At 45.9% G+C, this 22,399-nt stretch overlaps 1 protein-coding gene across 2 annotated transcripts in view; it reads right to left on the reverse strand.

The window, feature by feature from the left end:
• The window catches only part of rxraa (retinoid X receptor, alpha a), an 83,768-nt gene that overhangs the window by 17,134 nt on the left and 44,235 nt on the right, over positions 1 to 22,399 (reverse strand). The window contains exons 3-5 of one of the 2 annotated variants that reach the window (XM_079290009.1): positions 16,914 to 17,140; positions 3,217 to 3,367; positions 1,906 to 2,085 (exon numbers count right to left, since the gene is read on the reverse strand). In XM_079290009.1, the coding sequence (XP_079146135.1) occupies positions 1,906 to 2,085; positions 3,217 to 3,367; positions 16,914 to 17,140 (558 nt within the window). Of the gene's footprint in view, positions 1 to 1,905; positions 2,086 to 3,216; positions 3,368 to 6,176; positions 6,231 to 16,913; positions 17,141 to 22,399 lie in introns of those variants that run through there. The other variant, XM_079290008.1, reaches the window with a different exon arrangement.

Below are 22,399 nucleotides of genomic sequence, written 5' to 3' on the forward strand. Positions count from 1 at the left end.
CTGTAAGCGTCCAATAATCACAGGAGGTATTCAACTCAGATTTTACAAGTCAGGATGACTCTCAATGGCCGGAGAGATTTTTTTTCGACAATGAAACGATCGGGCAAGAAGATGGGTTTTGTGAGTTTTTATTTCTAGTTGGATTGAAGTGAGTTTCATGATGCTTTGTATTGCTGGTAGTAATGTTACAATGACACTTCTTCAATGACTATTTCAAACGGTGTTCATTGATTGGCCGACGGTGATTCAGGAGAGTCAGTTCAGTTTAAAAGACTCTGTGTCTGTGACCGAACAACTCCAGTCAAGGAGGATTCAAACCGTGCGGTACCAGTCGATGTTAGCTTAAGATTAGTCGCAAAAAGGTTTATCTCTATCTAAAAATGTATACATCTGGGACATTTATTACAGCATGCTAACTAAACTGTGCAGAAATGTGAGGGGATCCCATCGAAAAGTATTCATCAGCTGGCCTCCACTGACTAACTAACGGAACAACTTCACAACACAAACTGCTATTTTAGTTAGTTTGTCTCTTTTTACACCAACTCACTCGACCTGAAAGTTACAAAAAAGTAGGTTTAAAAGCTCAATTCAGCAGGACTTGTAGCCGAGAGGGACTTCAGTATGACATTCATGGTAGTCCAACCTTAAATGTCACGGTTGAGGATTCCATGCTGTGAGAGGACAGGGTTTCTGCATTTGGAAGAGTGATTTAAGTTTGCAGGAAGGTTGCATCTTGAATAAATCCTGTCAATGGTGCGATAAAGCCCTTTCTGTCCAACTCGGGACGATACGTTATCAGACTCTAAAACTATCGATGATGCGCCGCAGTGGATCGCTAAACATGCAATGTTTGCAGTCAGGAAAAAACAATTCCGTTCTTTGTTGATCTCATGGCTGTAGTTGAGATCATGCACAGGCTTCACATGAAGTCTTGTTACGTTGATGTCAAACATGCCGGTTTCAGTTGGAACATCTTGAACCACATTTGCATGGATACTAAAGATGTGATTTTAAAGAGAAAGTTGAATGAAAGCTCCCGTCCTCCACCACCGCATGTTCTGTACATGTGGCCTCACCGTGCGACTGATTAAATCCCTGTGTGCTTCTGAACGAGGGCCGGAGCGGCAGGCACGTTCCATCGGTAGCCTCTAATTTGAGGAATGCGGTGCACGCTTTACCCCATGCCGTGCAATTACCAGACATTATCCAATTTGACCGATTTGTGCGTATTGAGTATCTTAAGCAAAGAGAAACCTTTGTGTTTGTGGGAGCGAGTTGGTTCACAACGACTCCCACGCAACCATCGAGTTTATGCAAATAATGAAGAGCGCGAGGGCACGAACTGTGACTTCCAGAGGATGCAGAGGGGAGCCGACGTTCACACAGCTCCACTGTTATGTTTTCATTTCTCCGGTCTACATCGCGCTCCCACAGGACCGCCTGTTCTCACAGAGCCTCGCTCAGCAACCAGCAGCACCGGGTTCCTGTGGCGGCAACGGCCAAATGCATTATCTCCCCGCAAAAGTAGTACTTGAAGCAGAACCGTTTCCCTTTTTTTTTCTTCATACAGCAGAGCCTACGGCTGCAATGCACTGTATGATGTAGCAAAGCAGAATTACAGCTGTGCGTGCATGTGCAGTAATTAGACAGAGGCAGGATGGGAAAACTAACTGCTTTACTTCTAGGAAGCAAGAGGAAAAAGGGGCATCCTCTAACCAGAGTGTCATATCTCAGGTGCTCTACATTTGCAACTTTGCAACAGTTTAACATCAAATTGGAATCAGTAAACTCATCCGGCTGACAAAAAAAAAAGTGTTCACAGTGCAAATGTCTATGTGTATTAGTAGAGATGTGAGGGGCAATGGGTAAGTGGGACTTTATCCTCTACGGTATGTGCTGTACCTTCTCTCTTCATGCCCATGGCTAAACACTTCTGGTAGCGGCAGTACTGGCAGCGGTTCCTCTGGCGCTTGTCGATGACACAGTGCTTGCTGTCCCGGCACGTGTAGGTGAGGTCTTTACGCACCGTCCGCTTGAAAAAACCTTTGCAGCCCTCGCAGCTGTACACACCGTAGTGTTTACCTGAGGAGGGAGAGAGAGAGAGAGAGAGGGAATGGGTCGTCGAAATGCAGAACAGTGAAAAAAATCCTAAAAGTTATGGTGGGAGGGGGGCTCGTCTCTTGTTTTTGTTACATGTGATGGACGAAACGGTTTCCTTTGTTCGCTCTTTGCCGGTCGGACCACCAGAGAAGATGAATGAAGCCTCCGAGCACAGTTAAATGAAGCCTGATTCGCTACTAAACGTTGTTTTGATTCCCCCCCCCCTTCACCCCCCTTGCTTCCATGCGCCACCGATGACGCAGGATGACACAGAATGTCCAATGAATCACAGAATGTCCAATGAATTACGGCTTCATCCCGGGGATGAAAACCCCTTTTCCCCATGAGTGACAGGTCGGGCCCGCTTTCCCCCTCTCCGACACAGCGCTTCTCTATGTCAGCCGAAGCTCATCCCATTGAGCTTCGGCTTTTTCATCGGAGCATGAACGATGTTTTTCTCTGCCTCACATCGTCAGTTTCTTTCATGTGCCTTTCATGCTGCTTGCTGCTGGCCTCGTATGCATTTTCTCATACTTCTTTCCGGCCTCCTCGCCATTTAGCCCAGAATTCCGCTGACTGTTGTCCTTCCAGGAAGATCTCCCGCAGCAAAGAAGCTGCGGTGCGTAGCTCTGCCAGAGCGGTCCGCGGGGCTGTTCTCTGACCGGAGTTCAGAGGTTGCTCGGTGTGGTCAGAGCACCGGCTTTAGGAAGACGCTGGCTAGTCCCGCTTTCTTTTCACTGGGGAGTCTTGTGTAATCCCAGCTGTTGAGAGATTATTTTTATACCTTCTCCCACAATTCTACGTAAAATCATTCATAAAATTCCTGGTAAGGTCGTGACTCGTGCACTTTTAAATAGTTACCTCAATGTATTCATTGTCATTCCGTCTTTAGAACTTTAATGTATTTATAGGAGTCGATTAAGCCAACTTGTAACACTGCAAACAAAAAAAAAGGAACTTCCTAAAAGTCAAGGTACACTTTTAACTTCCCATACGTAACCGTTTCAAATCATGAGAATAATTGTATTCTAAATATATTAATTCAATGATTCTCTTTTCATTGCACCCGGTTGGGCAGCGGGTGTCCGCCGTGGTTCCGCCGACGTCACTCACCTGAGGAGCGGTCGCCGCAGATGGCGCAGATGTGCTTGGTGAGCGACAGGATGGTGCCCGAGGGCTGGGCGGGCACCTTCATCACGCCGTTGAGGCCCAGCGGGGGCTTGATGTCCTCCGTGCTGCTGACCGAGTTCATCGGGGAGTTCAGCTGGAACATCAACACACACAAACACACACACACATGCCGACAGGTCACAACACAGCCCCTTCTGAACTCAGACAAAAAAACCTGCACACACCCTTTGCATAAGGCCGTCACGTAGCTTAGCATAGTTAGCCGATGACATTATCTATTAAGTGAGGGGCCAGAGGAGGGTTTGACTGCACACACACAAATAAATAAATGCAGAGAGTGAAAAGCATGTTTTGACTTCCGATACTCGATGCAGACGGTCGGCCGTCCCGGCAGCAGCAGTTTCTGCCCTCTTTCACTGCTCCCTCTCCTCCCTCTGTATCAGATCTAAATCTGGCCCAGCAGGATCCTGCACCGCTCCCCCCCACAGCCTCTCTTTTATTCATGCTCCCGAAAAGCCCCGCTCGCTCCCCAAATGTTCAGCGTTCGCATAACTCCACTGCAAAATCAACAGTACAGCGGAATTGAGAGGTGGCATTTGTTTTAGTGGCAGTGCAAGCTGCAGCCTTGCTTCCGTTGCTGCCTCCCTCTCCCTCCCAAAGTGACCTCTCTTTTTAACTCCCGCTAAAAGTGGAGAGCGAGGGGAGACTAATTGTTATAACTAGCACCATGCTGTTTCCAGAGTAGATGAACGTTGGGAGGAGGAGACGATATGAATTATCCTAAAACACTAAATGCAGTGAATGGAAGAGGAGCTTTTGTAGCTGACCATTAGCACCGTCCTGTTAAAGAAGTGGACATTGCACTGGGGGAAGAAAAGCATACATTCAAGTGGATTCCCCCGACAAACACATCCAGGACGGAAGTGGGGGTGAGAGACGGGGCAGAGTCTTTAGAGCAGCCACATGGACTCATGTAGCCAAACATTGCTTTTATTACCAAGCTCTGAATTTAGCAGAGGAGGTCTGTCTCCGTCGGCGGGGATCCGTCGAGACAGACGAAACGTTTTGTCTTTACGACCACGAGGCGACTGTGACAGTTAGTTCTGGATGTAAAAGCCGATAAACTGATTAATCAATTAGTCGATCGACACAACTTAAAACTTCCTCGAGCTCTAGGCCACTATGATGGGTATTTTTCCCTATTTTATGACTGTAATTATGAAATTATTAGTAAATAAACCCAATACATGCACATGATTAGGTATGTACAAGAGAATATGACAAATGACATATGATGAGGCCTACTTCATTAAAGTTGGGGGGACGGACACAGATCTGACCTGCAGTCCCTCTGCGTCGGTCATGCTCCCGACAGCTTGCTACGGTTTAACATGTCATGTACTATGATGCCATAAGGATGAGCAGCTGTTTATATTAGGTACATACACATGTACATGCATGCACAAGTTCACCGAAACAGCAGCTTGCACACATAGACTGCACAGAAGTGTACGCAGTCGTCATCAAACCCATTGGTTTGCGGACTATGGTTCTGATGCCTCGACGTCGGCATTTTGGTTTATGTTGCAACCTGAGAGAGGGTGGAGCTATTCACTTTGTAAGAATGCTACGATTAACTTTCATAAAACACAAACACACTGCGAAAGGGTTTCAGATTTAAGACAAAAACACAGACAAAGACGCGGTAGCGAACATTAAATCAAACGTTAGCCACGCCCTAAATCTTTCCCTGCTTTATGGTCTGTTTGACTCTAAATGGACCATCATTTACTGAATGAACATCATGCTGCATTGAAGAAGACTTGAAACTAGAGATTGAGACCATAAACTCATGTTTACAATGTTTACTGAGGTCATAAATCAAGAGAGATGTAAAGTAATTTTCTCATAGACTTCGATACAATCTGACTTCTATTTGAAAGCAGAGGAGTCGCCCCCTGCTGGCCATTAGAAAGAATGCAAGTTTAAGGCACTACTGCATTAGCTTGACTTTTCAGAACCAGAGGTAGCCGCCTGATGGAGACACACTCGCTGCTGTGGCTCCTGGCATTCCATTTCACCTCACACTCGGATATTTGATTCCCCTTAAATAGCTTCAAAGTTGAAAAATATATGTAAATGGCAGCAAAGCCACATACGTTCTTGCTTGAAGCTACAGCATGCATCGCTTACATGGAATGAAATATTCCAAGTTGTCTGCATCCTTTCACACCCTTTTCCACATAATTCAGCGGTGCATGTGTGGTGTCATGGGAACTTGGCGAGAATTTTTTTAATATAAAGCCGATGCCGGTTCGAGGGTTTGGCTGCATTTGGAGCGACGGATTCACTGATGGGTTCAGCCGGTTGAAAAGGTTAAAGAAAGCCCACCGCCACATGAAAACGTTCAATTCACACCCCAACACCCCCAACCCCCACCCCAACCCACCGGCCTGCTCTTCACACCCTGTTTACACAAATGCACACTGAACTGTACGCAAACGCACACACAAAGCCTACGCTTCAGAATAAAAAGAGATTATTCATCATGGTTTCTGTGTGCTATTTTATACATTATTTTATTATTATTATTACATATATTGCATATATCACACAAGTGGCCAAGGTTTGTATTGAAACTAAATGTGTCATTTAAATTGTCAATAATAATGTGCACTATTTCAATGAATGGGCCTTTGTCATATTTTGGCTAAATACTGCCTTTCGTGCAGGGAAGAAGACAATTTTCGGGAGCGCACAGAAGCACATAAAAGAAGGAAGAAAAAAAGCATTGTTTGTTTGGAACCAGCTGCGGCGGCATGTGCACACACACACACACGCACACACACACACACACACACACACACACACACACACACACACACACACGCAGACACACCTCTGCACATTCGCCCACACAAACACACACCATGAGGTCTTACCTCAGTTAAAAGCCTGAGTCTAGTCGTTTGTGTCCCGTGCAGCGATATCGTCTCTATCAAACCCTCCGTCTGCCAGCGTCTTTTCTGTCAGGGAATCTATTTTCGGGAAAACCTGCAACTCAATCTCGGTAACATTGCTCCCCTACGGTGGGGTGGGCATACTTGTTTATTGGGAGGTGGGCAGACTTGTGGTGGGCAGACTTGTGGTGGGCAGACTTGTGGTGGGCAGACTTGTGGTGGGCAGGGGGGGGGTGGATTAAAGTGGCTCAGGACTGGTTCTGGAAATAGAATACATGCGCCCTCCCCTTAGAACACATCCATGTGACCTGTCTCAGGGAGGTATGCCAGCTGTGTGCACGGCCTCGTCGTCTTGGGAAACCCCATCACACATTTCTTTCCTATTTCTCGAGGAGCAGAGGGCCCGGATTCAAACTTTCACAGACCGAGGGAGAGAAAAACAAACGAGGGGCGTTTAACATCAAGGGCTGGAAAATGTAGCACACAAGATTCCCTACAATGAACGACGCGAGCGCCTGGAAACGCTCCAGCTGAATCACAGCGCTCCGTGTGCTCCGGGTGTTACGTAACGTGTTGTGGAGGACATTCGATTGGTACATCCAGTGCGGTGGGGGTCTTCCGTCTGCACATGGGTGTCAGATTCTGCACAGAATCGATACATGTGATTGTATGTCCTGTGCCGCCTGCTGTAACAGCTAAGTACAGTCCTTTTTCAGACATGTAAAAAAGTGATGGATTAATACTCTGAAGCCAATGCAAAGATTTATGAAACATGGGGGTGTTCTGGATCGGTTTCACGAAGACACACGGAGCAATAAAACACATGTTTTCTGGAAGCAACTGCTGCAACTGATTATTGTCCTTACAGATGAATCTACCCATAATTCTAAAGTTCCCAGAGTTCACGGTGACGTCTTCAGACTGCTTGCTTTGTCTGAGGCACGGCCTAAAACCGAAAGATAATCAATTAACAACAACAAAAAAGAGAAAAAAGCAGAAAAATGTTTGACTACAACAATTAGTCAATTGTAAAGTATTTTTAATTTTCTGTCCATCAACTCATTGATCAGCAGAACACAATAGAAGCTAGCTTAGTAATAAAACAAAAGAAAAATAAGCTATAATCTCACCAAAAACGTATCAAATGATCGCCGTCAGTCGGCTCGGTTTAGGCGTCTTACTCAGCCCTCCTTCCTTTTAATATAAAGAAGCAGAGCGGGTCCTTTTAAACCATTAGTATGCTATCACAGCACACATGGTGGTGAAACAGAGAGAAAGCCGTCCCTCGAGTGAATAGAGGAGAAAAAGGCAGGAAGAGCGGAGGAGACAGTGGAGGCCTCTGCTTAAGACGGGCTTAGCTTGATTCAGGGAGTCAGAGCACAGACTTTGCTCATAAAGACACTTCAAACGGAGACTTCAAATCCTGGCTGGTGCGCCACTCCTCACCGCACAACCCTCATGTGGAGCTTCAGTTGCTTTTACAGTTCAAGGGCACCTTTTCAGGACGCGGGGAAAGTTATCTTCGCAGTATTCTTTCAGAGCGCCCTGACACAAGGCATTCTGTCAGGGCGCTCTGAACGCACTGCTCCACTCTTCCCAAAGCAAAACAAAAAATCTGTATCACCCCCCCTTGAACCGGGATACATTTTTAAAAACTTGAATTCGCTTCCAGGCAGGAGAGAATTGTCCAAAGATTGTGAGTGGACATGATACACGCTGCGTTGACACTTGACCAGGCGAGGACAGGGATCAGGTCACTAATGATAACCACTGTGTCCCCTTTTCACCTCTGGACACCGCGTGACACACGAAGAACAAAACTTCATCTCAACAAACTGCGGTAGGAACGAGCTGGAACTTTCTCCTCGTCCGCCGGAAGTGCGAGAGAGTCTTATCCGGACATATCGGCAGGGGGGGGGGGGGCTATAAGCGGGGTTGGTCTTCCGAGACCCACGAGGTACATATTGACAGTGAGACACCCTTCAGGATAAACTACGCCACTGTTACAAGCTTGAAAGGCACCTGCTTGAACATGCACAGAGGAAACAGCAAGGAACGCTTCATTTCAGTCACTAAAACATGTGTCAACATGTGACTTAAAGGGGCCCTGTGTTGTTGTTTTTGTAAATAAACAAAGGTTATGTTACATATATGCATCCTGGTGCACATGCACGAGACACGTAGTCCATAGACACATAGCTCCATAGTGCTACAAGGTGAAAAACTCCTCAGGGAACCTTTAACAATCCACATCTATACCTACGCCTCAAATCCACCGAGATGACCCTTCGCTTAGTCCCGCCCTCGAACGCAAACCGGCCATTCATGGCGTAGCACTGCCCAGCTTCGACCAGGGTTGGAGAACTAACCAGCTGAGCTCTATAGATGTTCTTCATTTTCAAACTGGTTCAGTGGATTTGGGGCAAGTCGTGGTTAAACATACTCCTTAATGGGAGAGGTTGGAAGTTTCTACCTAAAATTGTTTCATATACATATTGTTGACCCTTCTGCCTGCTTCTCTCTGATATTGCTTTGTCGTTTTTTTTTCAAAAAGTACATGATATTTATTCAGGGAGTGCAGTTAGTGACAGTGTGGGCTCCAAGGTAGCTCTGACAGCTTTTGCCATCAGTCATCACGAATGACTTTATGAGCTCGCATTGATCACTGCAGACTTGATAATAAACCTGTGATATATTTCTTCATGATGTCTGTCTGTTAAATGTTATATGACTGTCGGCCATCGATAAACTCATTTTGGTCCTGATGCTGCGCAGCCTTCAATTCAAGATCGTTGGCGGAGAATCATACAAAACAAAACAAAAGCTCTTCTTTTACACGAGGCAAGCCACAAATCCATGAATTTGAGCGACTTATTAATGGTCGGTAAGTGAATTCATCAATTACATCTTAACCATTAATAAAGCCTTTAGCGACGATGTGTAAATCCTTCCGGGGTCTGCCTCGCTGTGAAGCGCTGAGCTCGAATCGAACTCTTTCTCTTCCCTCCCCCGGTGGATAGAATTCAGAAGGAGCAGACATTCTTCGAGACAGCTCGGAGGTTTCCAACACTCGCCCCATGCAGTGACACAACAGATAAAATGAATCAGCACAAGCACTGCGTGTGTGTGTTTTGACAGAAACTTTTGTGACAGTGAAAAGAAAACAGGATATTAAGACTATCGGTGGCATGAAAGGCAGCCAGCCTTACAGCGGGGAAGTGGGAATACGCAGAGTGACGTTCAGCTGCTGTCTCACCTCAGCCTGTGTGGATGTGTGTGCGTGTGTGTGTGGATGTGCACGAGGGCTGTCTTTATAGGAAACAGTGCTGCTCCTGTGGACACTGCACTGCCTACCACTGACAAAGTCACTTCAAAGTCTGTTTGAATTGCTCTCTCGCTCTCTCTCTCCATTATGAACTACTTTTAAACCTGTGTCATTAAAGTCAGTGCATGAGTGATTTCTGATCAATCAGGAAGTGATTGCTGGGCATGCATCCAATTCTGTGTTTTTAAGATTCTTTTAATCACTTATAAGGCACTTCATGGCCAAGCCCCTGTCTACATCTCAGTGCTACCAATTGCTGACACCACCAAGAAATACACTTAAAACATAAAATACAAGTGTCTTATTACATAACACTATGGTGTCAGATGATCGTCAACATACTATTCTGGCTCTAATAATTGGTACAACTAACTGCACGTTAGCATTTTGGCAACATATCAGATCAATGGCGGCTAGACCTTAAGACACGAACCTCCATTCTAATCCAGGTACAATCCACAATGACTCACTCTTAGAAATAAATACAACATTAAACAAAAGTGCATATTTCTTGTTGATGATATCAAATATATAACTTAAATATAATGTAAATGTAATAACTCTCGCACAACTGGTGCAGTATAATCCAAGTCTCATGTATCAAGTCGTATGCTCACGGCTTCCCAAACACATGAATCTTCACTAAAACCGTACCGTTTAAAAAGAGATCTAAATTTTTAGAAATGCTCCTGAGATTTTGTCATGATTTATTTCAACCAAATACTCTTTTATTATATTTGGATCTTCCATTTGGCTCTCAGAAATGGAGGTGGAAGCGACCTCATCTTCCTCTGTGGACCGGCCTCTACCGATGTGATCATGCTCATGTATGATTGTACGTCATTCAGTGATGAATGGAAGTGTTTCCATTGGCCATTAGCAAGTCCTCCGGCAATTCACTGCACATCCATTTCCTTTGTCAAATAAGCGATTAGCATTTCCATTGTCCAGCTGTAAAGCTTAACGCGAGTTTTCCACTGGTGTGTCCTCCAGCGAGTCATTGAAAACTGTCCAACATGTCACATGGTGACGGATGGAAGTGTTTTCAGTGACAAAAAGGAGAGCCGTCCGCTGATTCATTCTGTTGCGTGTCCATTACCGTCGTGTCGTTCATCAAACGCGTGTCGCCTGCGTGGAAATTGGGTGTTGCTTTCGTCAAATAGCACAGGATCCTGCAGTAATCTAGATTCAGATTGATCACATCCTGCAAGTCATTCAGAAGTATTTCCATCGTCCATCATGGAGCAGATCTCTGAGAGATCCACCGGCACGTCTTCCTGCTTTTTTATAGACTTTTTTTACTCGATAAGCATGTCACACAGGCACTGGTACGCTGCTATCTCCCCCATTACTGACCATGTTTATTGATCAATGCTTCAGTAATAGTCAGTGAGTAACTGATTAGCTCGTCAAACAAGAGGTGGGGGCTGATTGACACCAATTCTGGCAGGATGTAGTTTGATGGTCAACTTTGACCTAAACTTACTGATCCGATTTTACGCTCCTCGTGTGGGAAAATGTTCGTAAAGTCTGGAGTTATCAGTGTATCTATGACTGTTCGGCAATGTTGTTGTGTTTCCTTCCAGTGAATGACAGACACTACGTTTACATTCACCAAATATTCTGGTTATTGCCCTTATTCGGAAGAAGCCAATATTCTTGATAAGCTGTTTACATCGCTAAAGAAACGTTTTTTCCACTGGTGGTGGACTTGTTGGACCGAGTGAGCACAGCCTCCCTCTTTCATCCCTTCATTCACCTTCTTAAGAAAGGTCGGTGTTGCGATATTCGTGCATATCCGAAAACCTGTTGGTATCCAAGTCCTTCATAATGCTTAAAAGTAGGTGTGTTTCTCTTTCCGACCAGACATGTGAGCTTTTCTTTTGGGCATGCATCTCTACTGCAGCTCTGCAAACTATCGGCTTGCTGGTTTGTGTTTAACGCAGTGAGCATGTTGAAAGCAGGAGAGAGGCTGTGTGTCGAAAAGTGCCGTAAAAAACCCTGTTGAGACACATATTCCGAATGCACTGTAAACATTTCCAAAGAATGCTCCTAAAACCCGAATAATACCGGTATATCCATGTCTTAAACGGAAAAAAGTCTCCATTCGGAAGAAGGCCTAATTCAGAATATCGTAACGGAATATAATGTTTTCATGAGCCATACCAATTATTAGTGGAATATGAGTTAAATGTTTCATAATGCTGTTTGGTCCATGTGTGCCTCTTTTATCCTGCCTTTCCGGTTGCTGTGTTGAGAGACGTCTACAACAGCGTTCTGTGCACAGCTACGAGTTTTGCCGGTGTGAAAATAAAAAGTGTGATTCGTCGTATAGTGGCAGACGTGCCACGGCGTACATGTCTGTCCACAGACCGTATCCAGTTGCAGTAAGATCACACCGCCACATGCAATTAAAAGCCCGTATAGAGATTATTCAGAGCTTTAGAATGAATGCCTGCATCTGAGGCACTTCGACCGCAGCGCCTGGAGCCGGCGTTAGGTGGCCGCTCTCTGAAACCTAAACCTGATCCGACTGTTTCTACTCCTTATAGCCGCCACCTCCTACATGGCTCGTCTCCTGTGTGGCCCCACACAAGTCAGGACACACAGACGGGCCCCCAGCACTATCACACGACATACAGCGTCTGTTCTCAAATCATGATCTGTTGGGGGAAAATAACGGCGGTCGCGAAGAAATACCTTTGGAAAGTACCTGTGCTAAAACAGCTGCATGACAAGCTATTCACAATTAGCATTCATTTAATTATGTTGTTATCAACTGGCTCCACTCTCTGTGCTTCAGAGAGTGGAGCTTTTAGCTTTCTAACAAAGCTAAACTGCCTGCCGATGTTTCAGAATAAAAGCTTTCCAGGGAAGGAAAGGGGACTGAACAGCTGGAAAAGTTTTAATACAGATGCAGGAAACTGGCTTCAACTACAGCGACAGCACAAAGTTCACCTATGTCACATTCACATTCCGAAATAAAGGTATGCTTTTAAAACTAGCAACTAAACCCAACTAAATGAATTCTACACATTAGTTACACTTCCTTGAGCTACCAGCACTGTCCGTGGGGGGGGGGGGGAGTGGTCTCTAAAACGGCTTCTAATTGCTACCTGGAGACAGCTTTGGCTAAAAACATTCCTCTCCCCCATCCATTTGAGGGTTGATTGACGTCGGAGAGCCTTAACTGTTCCCCTGGGACGCCACACACAGCCTCTTTGTGCGGCCATTAGAGCCGTGCCACCATGATGTCATGCCGCGCGACCGCAGCGGGGTCCATCAAAGACCACAGCGGCGGAATGGACCTTTATTGCTCCCACACAGGAAGGGGCTGAGGTCCACTCTGCCCCCCCCCCCCCTCCATCTCTTTTTCTTTCTCCCTGAGTGTGTTGTGCTCCGGTCTCCTAGCGACCCTCGGCCAAAATACGACGTACCCAGAGCCGGCGCATGACATCACCGCCGCCGCTAATTTAGAACTTATTAAAGCGCATTTCTCGTAAAACATTTGCACCTTTCTTCTGTGTTCCACTCCAGAAACACTGGAGCTTTATATGTATTTCTAAGGCGTACTGAGAGACGCTGGAGGCCTGTTGTTGGTTTGGGATTCAATGGGAGAACGCGGAGAGCCAGAGGGGTTGCAGACCAGACGGAGTCGGCACTGGTCCGATGATAAAGAAGCACTATTTTTCCTACAAAACATTGACAGCCAGACAACTCTCGCCATTGTCAGTGGAAGTGCAAAATGCATCCCAACCCCGCGTGTAATCCCTCCCAGCTGCTTGGGGAGTTGCGGTGTCTGTGATCGAGAGACGGTCCCTATCGTCAGTGAGTTCAACATGACAATGATGGGTCTCATCCTATTGGAAATGGGCTGTGGCCTGGCATTGCCTCCCCCCCCCTTCTTCAGACTGCGCCAGGACCCAAAAAAAAGAGAGATGACAAACCTAATAATGGCAAAAACCACCTAATGAAAGACAAAGTATGCCATTCCGTAAAGTATTCGTGTCAAAATGTGTGTGTGGCCTTCATCAGAACAATGCAGATGCCTCTCTGATCTTCAACAGCACACCCGGCAGATAGCCAAGATGCAAATAATAGACGCGACAAACTAATAAGTACGCAGGAGCCGCGGCGTGTCGTTGCGTCTGGATGCTCGGGACGGAGCTCATGGGGAAGCGCTGCTGTTTGAGATGCAAGAATTGGCTGACGATGAAGGAGTGATTCCTCTCTTTACATGTGGGTTTGGCCGTCGGAGGATGGGAGATTCCAGCAAGAATGGGAGTTTTGTTCATCCTTTCTTCTGCTTTCATCGTGTTGTCATCTACGTCTTTGATGTGGGGGATAGTTAAGGCCCATTGTTTAGGCTGTTCATTGGCTATCCAAGTTTTAATGAGAACCAGAGCGGGTGAATGGGATTTCCACCTGGATCTTTATGTTTTCGTGCATCTAAAAAGTCTAAAAGAAGACACTGATGACTGTAGTTGATGGTAAGTGAGTTTACAGAGAGTGTGTGTGTGTGTGTGTGTGTGTGTGTGTGGCGAGCAGAGGCGAGGGGTGTCGTCCTGGCCTCTGAGTGGTCCAGTGGGGAGGAGGCCAAGCTGTGACCTCGTTCCAGTCATCGCTCATGAAAGATAGCGAGTCATCAGAGTGTTAGGAGCACAAGTGCCCCCCCCCCCCCCGACACCCAGACACCCGTCTTTAACCTCCGAGCCGTGCTCCTCACGCTGAGCAACAGTCACATTTTAAGGCCGGATGCCATTTCAAAAGTTTCAACACTGGCACTCTTGTGACACTTCAAGGTTTTGTGGAATAACCCAAACAATACATTTTTCTATGTCTTACTCAGAGTAATAAAAACATGTTTTTCAATCATTTCTGACAGTATTTGAAATCCATCTATTCAGCAGATACAGTGACAAAAGCAGTGTTTGTTAATGTATTTGTCAACATCTTTATTGTGGAGGCTTGTGTATGAACATATAATTCATGAAAATATTGTAAAACATAGTTGTAATAATATAAATTGTGATCATTTATAATCGTTGACAAATACTGTACAATAAGAAACACTTTAATCTTTACAACTACATACTACTGTGTTTTAAACAACGTATTAAATGCTTGTACAGCTTACTGCTGTATACACATGCTAAACACAAGATTGTTTGTGTGTTTTAACACAAGCAGCCGAACAACAAAGTGAAATATATTTAAAAGGTTCCAGTCCAAAAAATACCGAAATCACGACAAAATCAGTAAATATTTGGTGAAAAAAGATTTAGCAGCAATATAAAAATTCTGACCAAGCAATGGCAACTTGCATTACTCGATGATACAGACACAATTCAGCTGTTACCCAAAACCTGTTGAGGTTCCTGTCAGTCTGATTCTGAAGAGAGAGAGATATACTGATTTACCACACACTGGCATATTGAAACGGGTGGGGAGCCTTAAAGAGGAAGGTGGTGCCCATTTCCTCACCCCCACCCTTACCAGTCCACACTAAACCGGAAAACCGCATTTGTATTTCTCAAAGGAGGATTATTGATAGTGAAATTTGACGCCTCGCTCTAATTTCCGGTTCACAGGCTTCCATTATGAGTCACATCAATGTGTTATTGTGTATTTGACAACTCAAAGAATTAAATGGTGAACAGAATGAATTGAAAATACAAAAAAATGAAAACAGTGGTGGCAGTGGTCAATGTTCTTTTACCCCGACACCAGCTGAAGAACAGTGCAGCACTGTCAAAGGCTGGAAAGCAGACATGACCCGCAGCACAAGGCTAAATGCATGCTGCAATTACTGTACGTACAGCATTAGAACCGTCACCGGACAGAAGCAGCTGTTACCTGCTCTTTATACAGCTGTTTCAAAAAATGGCAGGACGGGCCGAGAGGAAGCACGGATAAGTACACAGAAAACACAAGCGAAGGGGCTTTCTAGCAATGAAAAAGACTGTGTCCGCTTTCTGAAAGTGCCCCTAATCCACCCATAACTCCATTACATGTGGGACACTCCACCGATGAGCCCAACAATAGCGATGAGAGAGCCCATCCTAAATAGCATCACGTTGCCCAACACAACTCAATTTCAATTTTAGATGTGGCTCCAGACGGAAACTGGGCCACTGCAGGCTTTGATGTCTTAATTGTGCGTGTGTGTTTTTGTTTTATTCATACCAAAGACATTGAGGCTTGTTGATGGAACAAAACATAAAGAAAAAAGAAACTGAGAGGAAGAGACAGGAAATGGAGATGGTGTCAAAGAGACATGGAATGAGAAATGGAGGAAAAGAGGGAGCGCGAGAGAGAGAAGAAGAAAGACGGGATCGTGAAGACAGCTAGAATATGGCGGGAGTGACAAATGGGCCTCAGATACAGAAGAGAGTGACAGAGCAAAGTACTGTGGAATCCCTGCTGAATGAGTCTTGATTAACTGTGGCAAGGGGTCAAAGCAGGGCCTCCGTCTGCTGGTGCCTGGCTCAGGAAAACCACACGTGTGTGTGTGTGTATGCGTGTGTGCGCAACTGTAATTTGCACTTCTGAGACGGGTGAATAGTGTTTGTAAGACGTTCGTCTGGTTAGTCTATAGGGCGGCAGAGCCTCATGAAGCCACGGTAGAGGCTGCTGAACATGTAGCTGGTAACCTCATGACGTTTTACATATTTCTTTGTGTATTTAAAGGAATGATTCAATATTTTTGGGTTTATTCCCTTTCTGGCCGAGGGGTTATTGAGAGAATCGATACCTCTCTCATGCCTCGACACGCATAGACTGTGTGTAAGAAGTGGACGTAGTCGTCGTGACGTCACACATCAGTTCGTGGACTGTCGCTTTGAAGCCTCGAGTTCGGCATTTTGTACATTGTCATCTTGGATTTTGGCCGTCGCAATCTTGTTGTTCTGCAACAAGTGAATGGAAGTGACCATAATTGGACTGCGGAGGAGTGACATATAGACTCCATATATGGCCCTGGTAGGTGGTAGTCCTTCAGGGTAATTCCGCGACTAATTTACGTACCAGATAAAAAATTCAAACAAATCAACAAAGTGTCAAGAGACGTGGAGAAACCTGAAATAAAACCCCTTTGTTGCACGCACTAGATTTTCACCAAACTGCGCAGACAGCTAACTTCAATCTAACATGCACCATACAAACAAATGAACTAACCTTATCTTACTCAGACAAAGTAGCACATTCAGAGCTCTCATAGTCTATAACCATCTAACTTGTGATGGATGAGGTCAGGTTCGTTCACTCCCGTAGCCGTGGTTTCAGGTTTGCCCGTGTGTATTTGTGCACAAAAGTAGCCTTGGAGGACAAAATGCGTGAATATGCAGCTGGAGTAAATACACTTTTCACATCCGTGGGTCTGTCACGGGCCTCACCTGGGGGCTGACGCTGGGGCCGTATCCCATGCCGGGCGAGTTCATGGAGTGGGGACCCATGGGCGAGCTGATGACGGAGAAGGGCGAGCCGAGGCCGTTCATGGGCGAACTCAGCGTGCTGATGGGAGAGTGGAGGGAGCCCGAGGGCCCCATGGAGGTCGGGCTGAGCAGAGACGGGTGCATTCCCCGGTGGGACGTGGGCGAGGAGGTCAGCTGGCCCAACGAGTCTGGTCGGGGAAAAAAACAGTAGAGTGACATTTTGATTTGCTGTTGATGTAAGGTTTGATCATTTTCACTGCTGTCACCTCTTATAATGGATTAAGAGATCTTTCAAATGCACATTGAGACTGTAATTACAACAACCATGTGGTTTACATGCACCTTTAGATGTTTTTAAGAGGATATTTTCACACTTTTTCTTTCACAAAGTCGTTAACACAGAGAATCCAGCACATCTGGTTAAGTGTGAAAGCAGTTGTTAAATCTGAGCGCTGTCCAGGAAAAAATGAGACAATTCAGCCGAAAACACTTTTTTTGAACCCAGCGGCTCTCTTGCTCGCTCTCATGCACCGTTGGCGTCCCCTCGATGAAGACTTTGCCTCGTCGCGAGCGTTTCCCTCAGGGATCTATGAGGACAGGATGTATATCTACAATGGATGTGGTTGATGATGTAAATATAGAATAATATAATAGTAGCTGAGGGGAAGTCAGTGGTAGAGGTCCTCTGACTGAGCGGGCCGTCCTCACATCATCGCAGGAAATATGAGACAAGAGAGGAGAACGAGCACAGACGGGGGTTTGCACGTGCACCGATAACAACCCCCCCCCCTCCCGTCTCGCCTTTCAACACCGCCTCTCTTACTTTTCGCCTATGACTGTCTCCGTCTTTCCTTCGATTCTCGTGCTCTCTCCCTCGTTTCTTCTTCTTTTAGAGCTTTTCCTTATGAGAGTCTCATGTAGGGAGGATTGTATGTAAAGCATAGTTATTCATAAGCAGAGTCAGTGAGCAGCTCATGTTCACCTCTGATGAGTTCTCCGTCCTAACATACATCCTAACACGCTGTCCTCTTATAAGCCGTCCCATTCGGACACTACAGCTGTGTTCTCTGTGCAGCGGGGGACATGGAACAGTTATGTCATGTGTGGCTCGTCACACCAACATTCTCGTAAGCGACCAGATCTCTCTGCTTTCAGCGTGGCGGAATAAAACTGATGGACGGCTCGAATTGACAGCCGAGAGTAACGAGCTGTTTTGTCTCGGCCCCAGCTGACTTCGGCAGGTAAAAGAAAAGCATCGCTGTCCGCTGCATCATCAGCAATCCTCAGACACTTCCTGCACGTCCTGCTTGCCCCACAAGCACTTCCTGTAAGCACATACACACACACACACACAGGCCACCCTCCTTTTGAAAACAAACACGCCCCCTTCTTAATGAAGGGATTACAACGGCTCCGCATCTAGCTGTTTCAGTTCAGTGTTTAATCCTTCGACTGATACCCCTCCAGCATCTCTCCCTCTGATTACAGTTAGTTTTTTCTCTCTGAAAATGCGCCCACACACATAATTCCTGAAGAATGAAATAAATAAAGAACTCGCCCTGAGCCAGCAATTCCCATAACCCTGCTCTAATTGGGTTTTAATTCAGGCAGATAAAGAGAGTGGTATTAGGGTTGCCAATCTGCCATTGTAGGTCTCAGCGGGGGAGCTCAGCTGACAAGAGTCCCAGCAAGGCCCCACCTCGAGGGGGTGACAGAGACGGGCTAGGGGGGTAGATCAGACTGTTTACGTCTCTCTCCCCAATTCATTCCTTATGTCTCTCTCTCTCTCTCTCCCTCCCACCGCTTTTGTTTTTTGTGAAAAAGTGCAACAAATTACCAGAAAAAGGTCCCCAACATCCTGTCTGATGCTTTTTTTTCCAGTTGACCAAGAAGGAAACGATGTGGTCATATTGTATGTGAACGATGTTGTTTGGGAAGAGCCCCAAGAACATATAGATATCCCACAGCAAGTGTGTGTGTGTGTTTATTCTTGTTGGAGTTGGGTTGCCAGTGTCGGATTACAGCAGGATGAAAAGGACTCTGTCCTAATCCTCCCCAGAGAGGAGAGGAGAGGATGAGAGTAGGGGAAACAAGGAAAGGAAGGGAGGAACTGAAACGATGGACACAGAAACACAAGGAGAGGTGAGAAGGAACTGAAGATATACAAGGAGAGGAGGGGAGAGAAAAGGAAACAAGGAGCGAAAATGAAAGAAAAGGAAAGGACAAGATAGGAAAATAAATGGCAAAACTGGACTGGAAAGCAGGACAATGTAATATATAGAAAAAGGAAAGGAGAAGTTTTTTCCCACCGTACAGTACAACTGTCACATTCACGCTCCTGCATGCATTTCTTCGTGTACCCCATTTCATCCCAACCTGTTGAACCAGACGGTGAAACACGTTTTACCAGCAGTCTTGAGAGAACACGGCGAAAAGCATAAAATAAACACGCTCGCAAGATTAGATAAGAGTGTAAGGAAGAAAAGAAATGGGGAGCGAGGGGTGGGCGGGAGGGAGACAGAGAGAGAGAGAGACAGAGAGAGAAAGAGAGAGAGAGAAAGAGAGAGAAAAAGAGAGCGAGAGAAAAAGGACTGAGGCATGTGAGAGTCGAGTGGCAGCCGGCCACAGTAAAAGGCTGACTCATGTTTAGATAGGGGTTGAAGTGCTTGGCCTGTCGATTTGGCCCCGGATTCGCTGGGCTCACAAAAGGCCCAACTGACAGCTACAAATAAGCAAATTAGGGCTCGTCTTACCGACAGGGGCAGACAGAGTTCTCCACTTATCACTTCTGCACTCCATACAGGCATCTCCTATTTCTAAACAACGCTCCCGTCCCTCGTCTCCCGCTATCCCTCGTTCTTTTGTTTCCGCCGCTGGGTGTGATTACACGGAGGGAAAAATGTGCCAATTTGTGTCGCGGCTGTTGCCGACCTGGCGCGTTTAGAATACGATAAATGGATGATCGAGATGAGGGCGGATGATGAGATGAAAAGAGGACGGCGCTCGACAGCACGTGGCGTTCCTCCAAAACGCTTGAAAACAAGCTTTGTTTACGCTTCATTTCTTTTTTTCTTTCCTGACGGGCCACCGTGATTAATGGCCGTCCTCTCCAGAACAATGACGCCATCTGTCACGGGCTCAGCGGCGAAGGAGGAAATACCGATCATAAGTTGTTCAGGTTGGTTTCAGAAATGAAGGCGAAGGGAATGTTTGGAGGTGTCACGATTGTCACGGAGAGAGATGGTTTTGGATGTAAGTTTGATCGAGGCGTAGTGAGAGTCGTGATAAACAAGAAGCTGGAAATGTTTTAATGATGGAAGAGAGGCTAAAATCCCCTTCAAGCTTACCTTAAAAGAACGAACAACTGGTGTGAATGGTTGGACAAACAAAGCACCTGATTTGTTCACGTGCAGTCACCCTGAAACCGTCAACATCTTTCAACCGACCACTCAATTCAACAAAGAAGCTGTAGATGCCGAAACCGAACCACACCTTAACTACAGAGGTGGCGGAGCACAAACACACTCATTTCAATCATTTTTGGAACGGTCATACCAGTCGTTTTGGGAGGTACTGACAAACACTGCAGTTTGCCGTTGAGGCAGCTGGCATCATCAAGTGGCGTTTTGCCTCAGCCATCCAGACGAATTAGCGAGCTTTAAACGTGGAATCAAAACTCTTACCAGCATCAAAGCGTCTCGATGTTGCATGTTATTAAAGGGGATATCCCAGCAGCGGACTCTATTTCTACAGAACTCCACCAGGATCAGAGAGACGGGCGGTTGGCTTTATCGTGGGGGAACGAGTTTACCGATGACTTTCAGTCCAATGTGTCCGTGGTTGCTTGTAGCAGAAAAGCTTGTGTCTGTACATCCGTTCCAAAAATGAATAAATCAATAAATGACAAAACTCTGATCTCTGTCATGGCGTTTGACGTTCCGTACACGACTACAGATAACAGATAATACATAACACATAGTAGTTCGAAGCATCTGATGACTCGTACACACATGTATATATCTGGCCACTAATGTCTCCACTCACTCAATATTAGCACACGGATTACTTTTAGTACTTGTTTGTGCACACCTACGTACGTCATCCCTGTTTACAAACTGTAAGGCCTCGTTGAATGAAGAACTGGTTGAAGAGGAGGATGTTCTGTGGTCTCCATAGTTACACTGAGTCACTGATGGACTATTTGTTGGCCCTGGAGAGCGCGTCCTGAATGAACAGCAGCAGAGGGTGCTCCGTTTGTCAGCTGAACAGAGCCTGTGGTGACAGGTGACTGAGCCGGAGGCCGAGCAGGACCTCTGTAACAGACTTTACATCTCTCCTTAACTCTTCTTCAGTCTGTCGTTCACAACCTCCAGGATCCGCCCTCAAGAACAAGAGGAGCGAGTCGTGCAATGAAGAATGCGACAGAGAAGAAGAAGGATTCTTGACTCTGCACCACAAAATCATTTTGCCCTTCTCATAATGTCCTTACAAACATTGTTTTTGTATTGGTTTGCATAATAGCTATATCTGAAGGTAAAAACCCGATATATTGGGCACTGAGTACAAACTTGAGTTGTCCTTAAAGCACTACATGACTCAACTTAAATGTCCTCGATCACTTGGACTTCTCCAGGAAAACGACTCCGCTGGCTGCAGAGCCAGTCACACCAACAGTTGGTCGGACTCGCCCATTAGCTTGTGTTGGTAAGGGATTATGCATTATAGATGGAAAGTGCCCCCCCCCCCCCCCCCTCCCAACCTGCTGCTGCTGCCTGCCCGGCTGCCAGCGCTCTGATCTGCTGATATGGCCCTAATTGTTCTCTTCGGCCTCGGAGGTGATACGCCGTCGCTCAGCCGGGGAGCAGAGCCATCAAAACCTGACCGATGTGAAGGAATGTGGAGAGAGGGCAGCTTGGTTTAGCAACAAAGAGATGCATGTTGTCCATTTTCTTCATCGTGATATCATAACTGCAGCCTGTATGAAAGTTCTTTGTGATCGCCCTCCTCTCAAAGCTCTGACAGAAGTAGAGCATTTAACCAAGGACACAGAGAGTGCTTACATTTTAGGTGAAGTATTTACCTGCATTAAAACTACAGTATAGTTGGTCACTATGACAGTAGTACATGAGAGATAATCTGGAGAAAAATAAATCTGGCTCATCTGCCTTCTTTTTAGGGCTCCTAATATTTTTGAGATTGAGATGATGTATAAATCTTCTGAGGTTAGACTTCTAAACAACATGGCAATCTGAGTATCTCCAAGTCCGCTTTATTTCCACCACAAAAATGCACCTCTCCATCTCTACACCTGTCTGAAACCATCAGGAGAGCAACACGTGGAGAGACCGACACAAAGACAGGGAGAAGAGGAGGTGTAACACACACACACACACACACACACACACACACACACACACACACACACACACACACACACGAAGGACGGT

This window comes from Melanostigma gelatinosum, assembly GCF_949748355.1.
Source record: "Melanostigma gelatinosum genome assembly, chromosome: 18".
NCBI lineage: Eukaryota > Metazoa > Chordata > Actinopteri > Perciformes > Zoarcidae > Melanostigma > Melanostigma gelatinosum.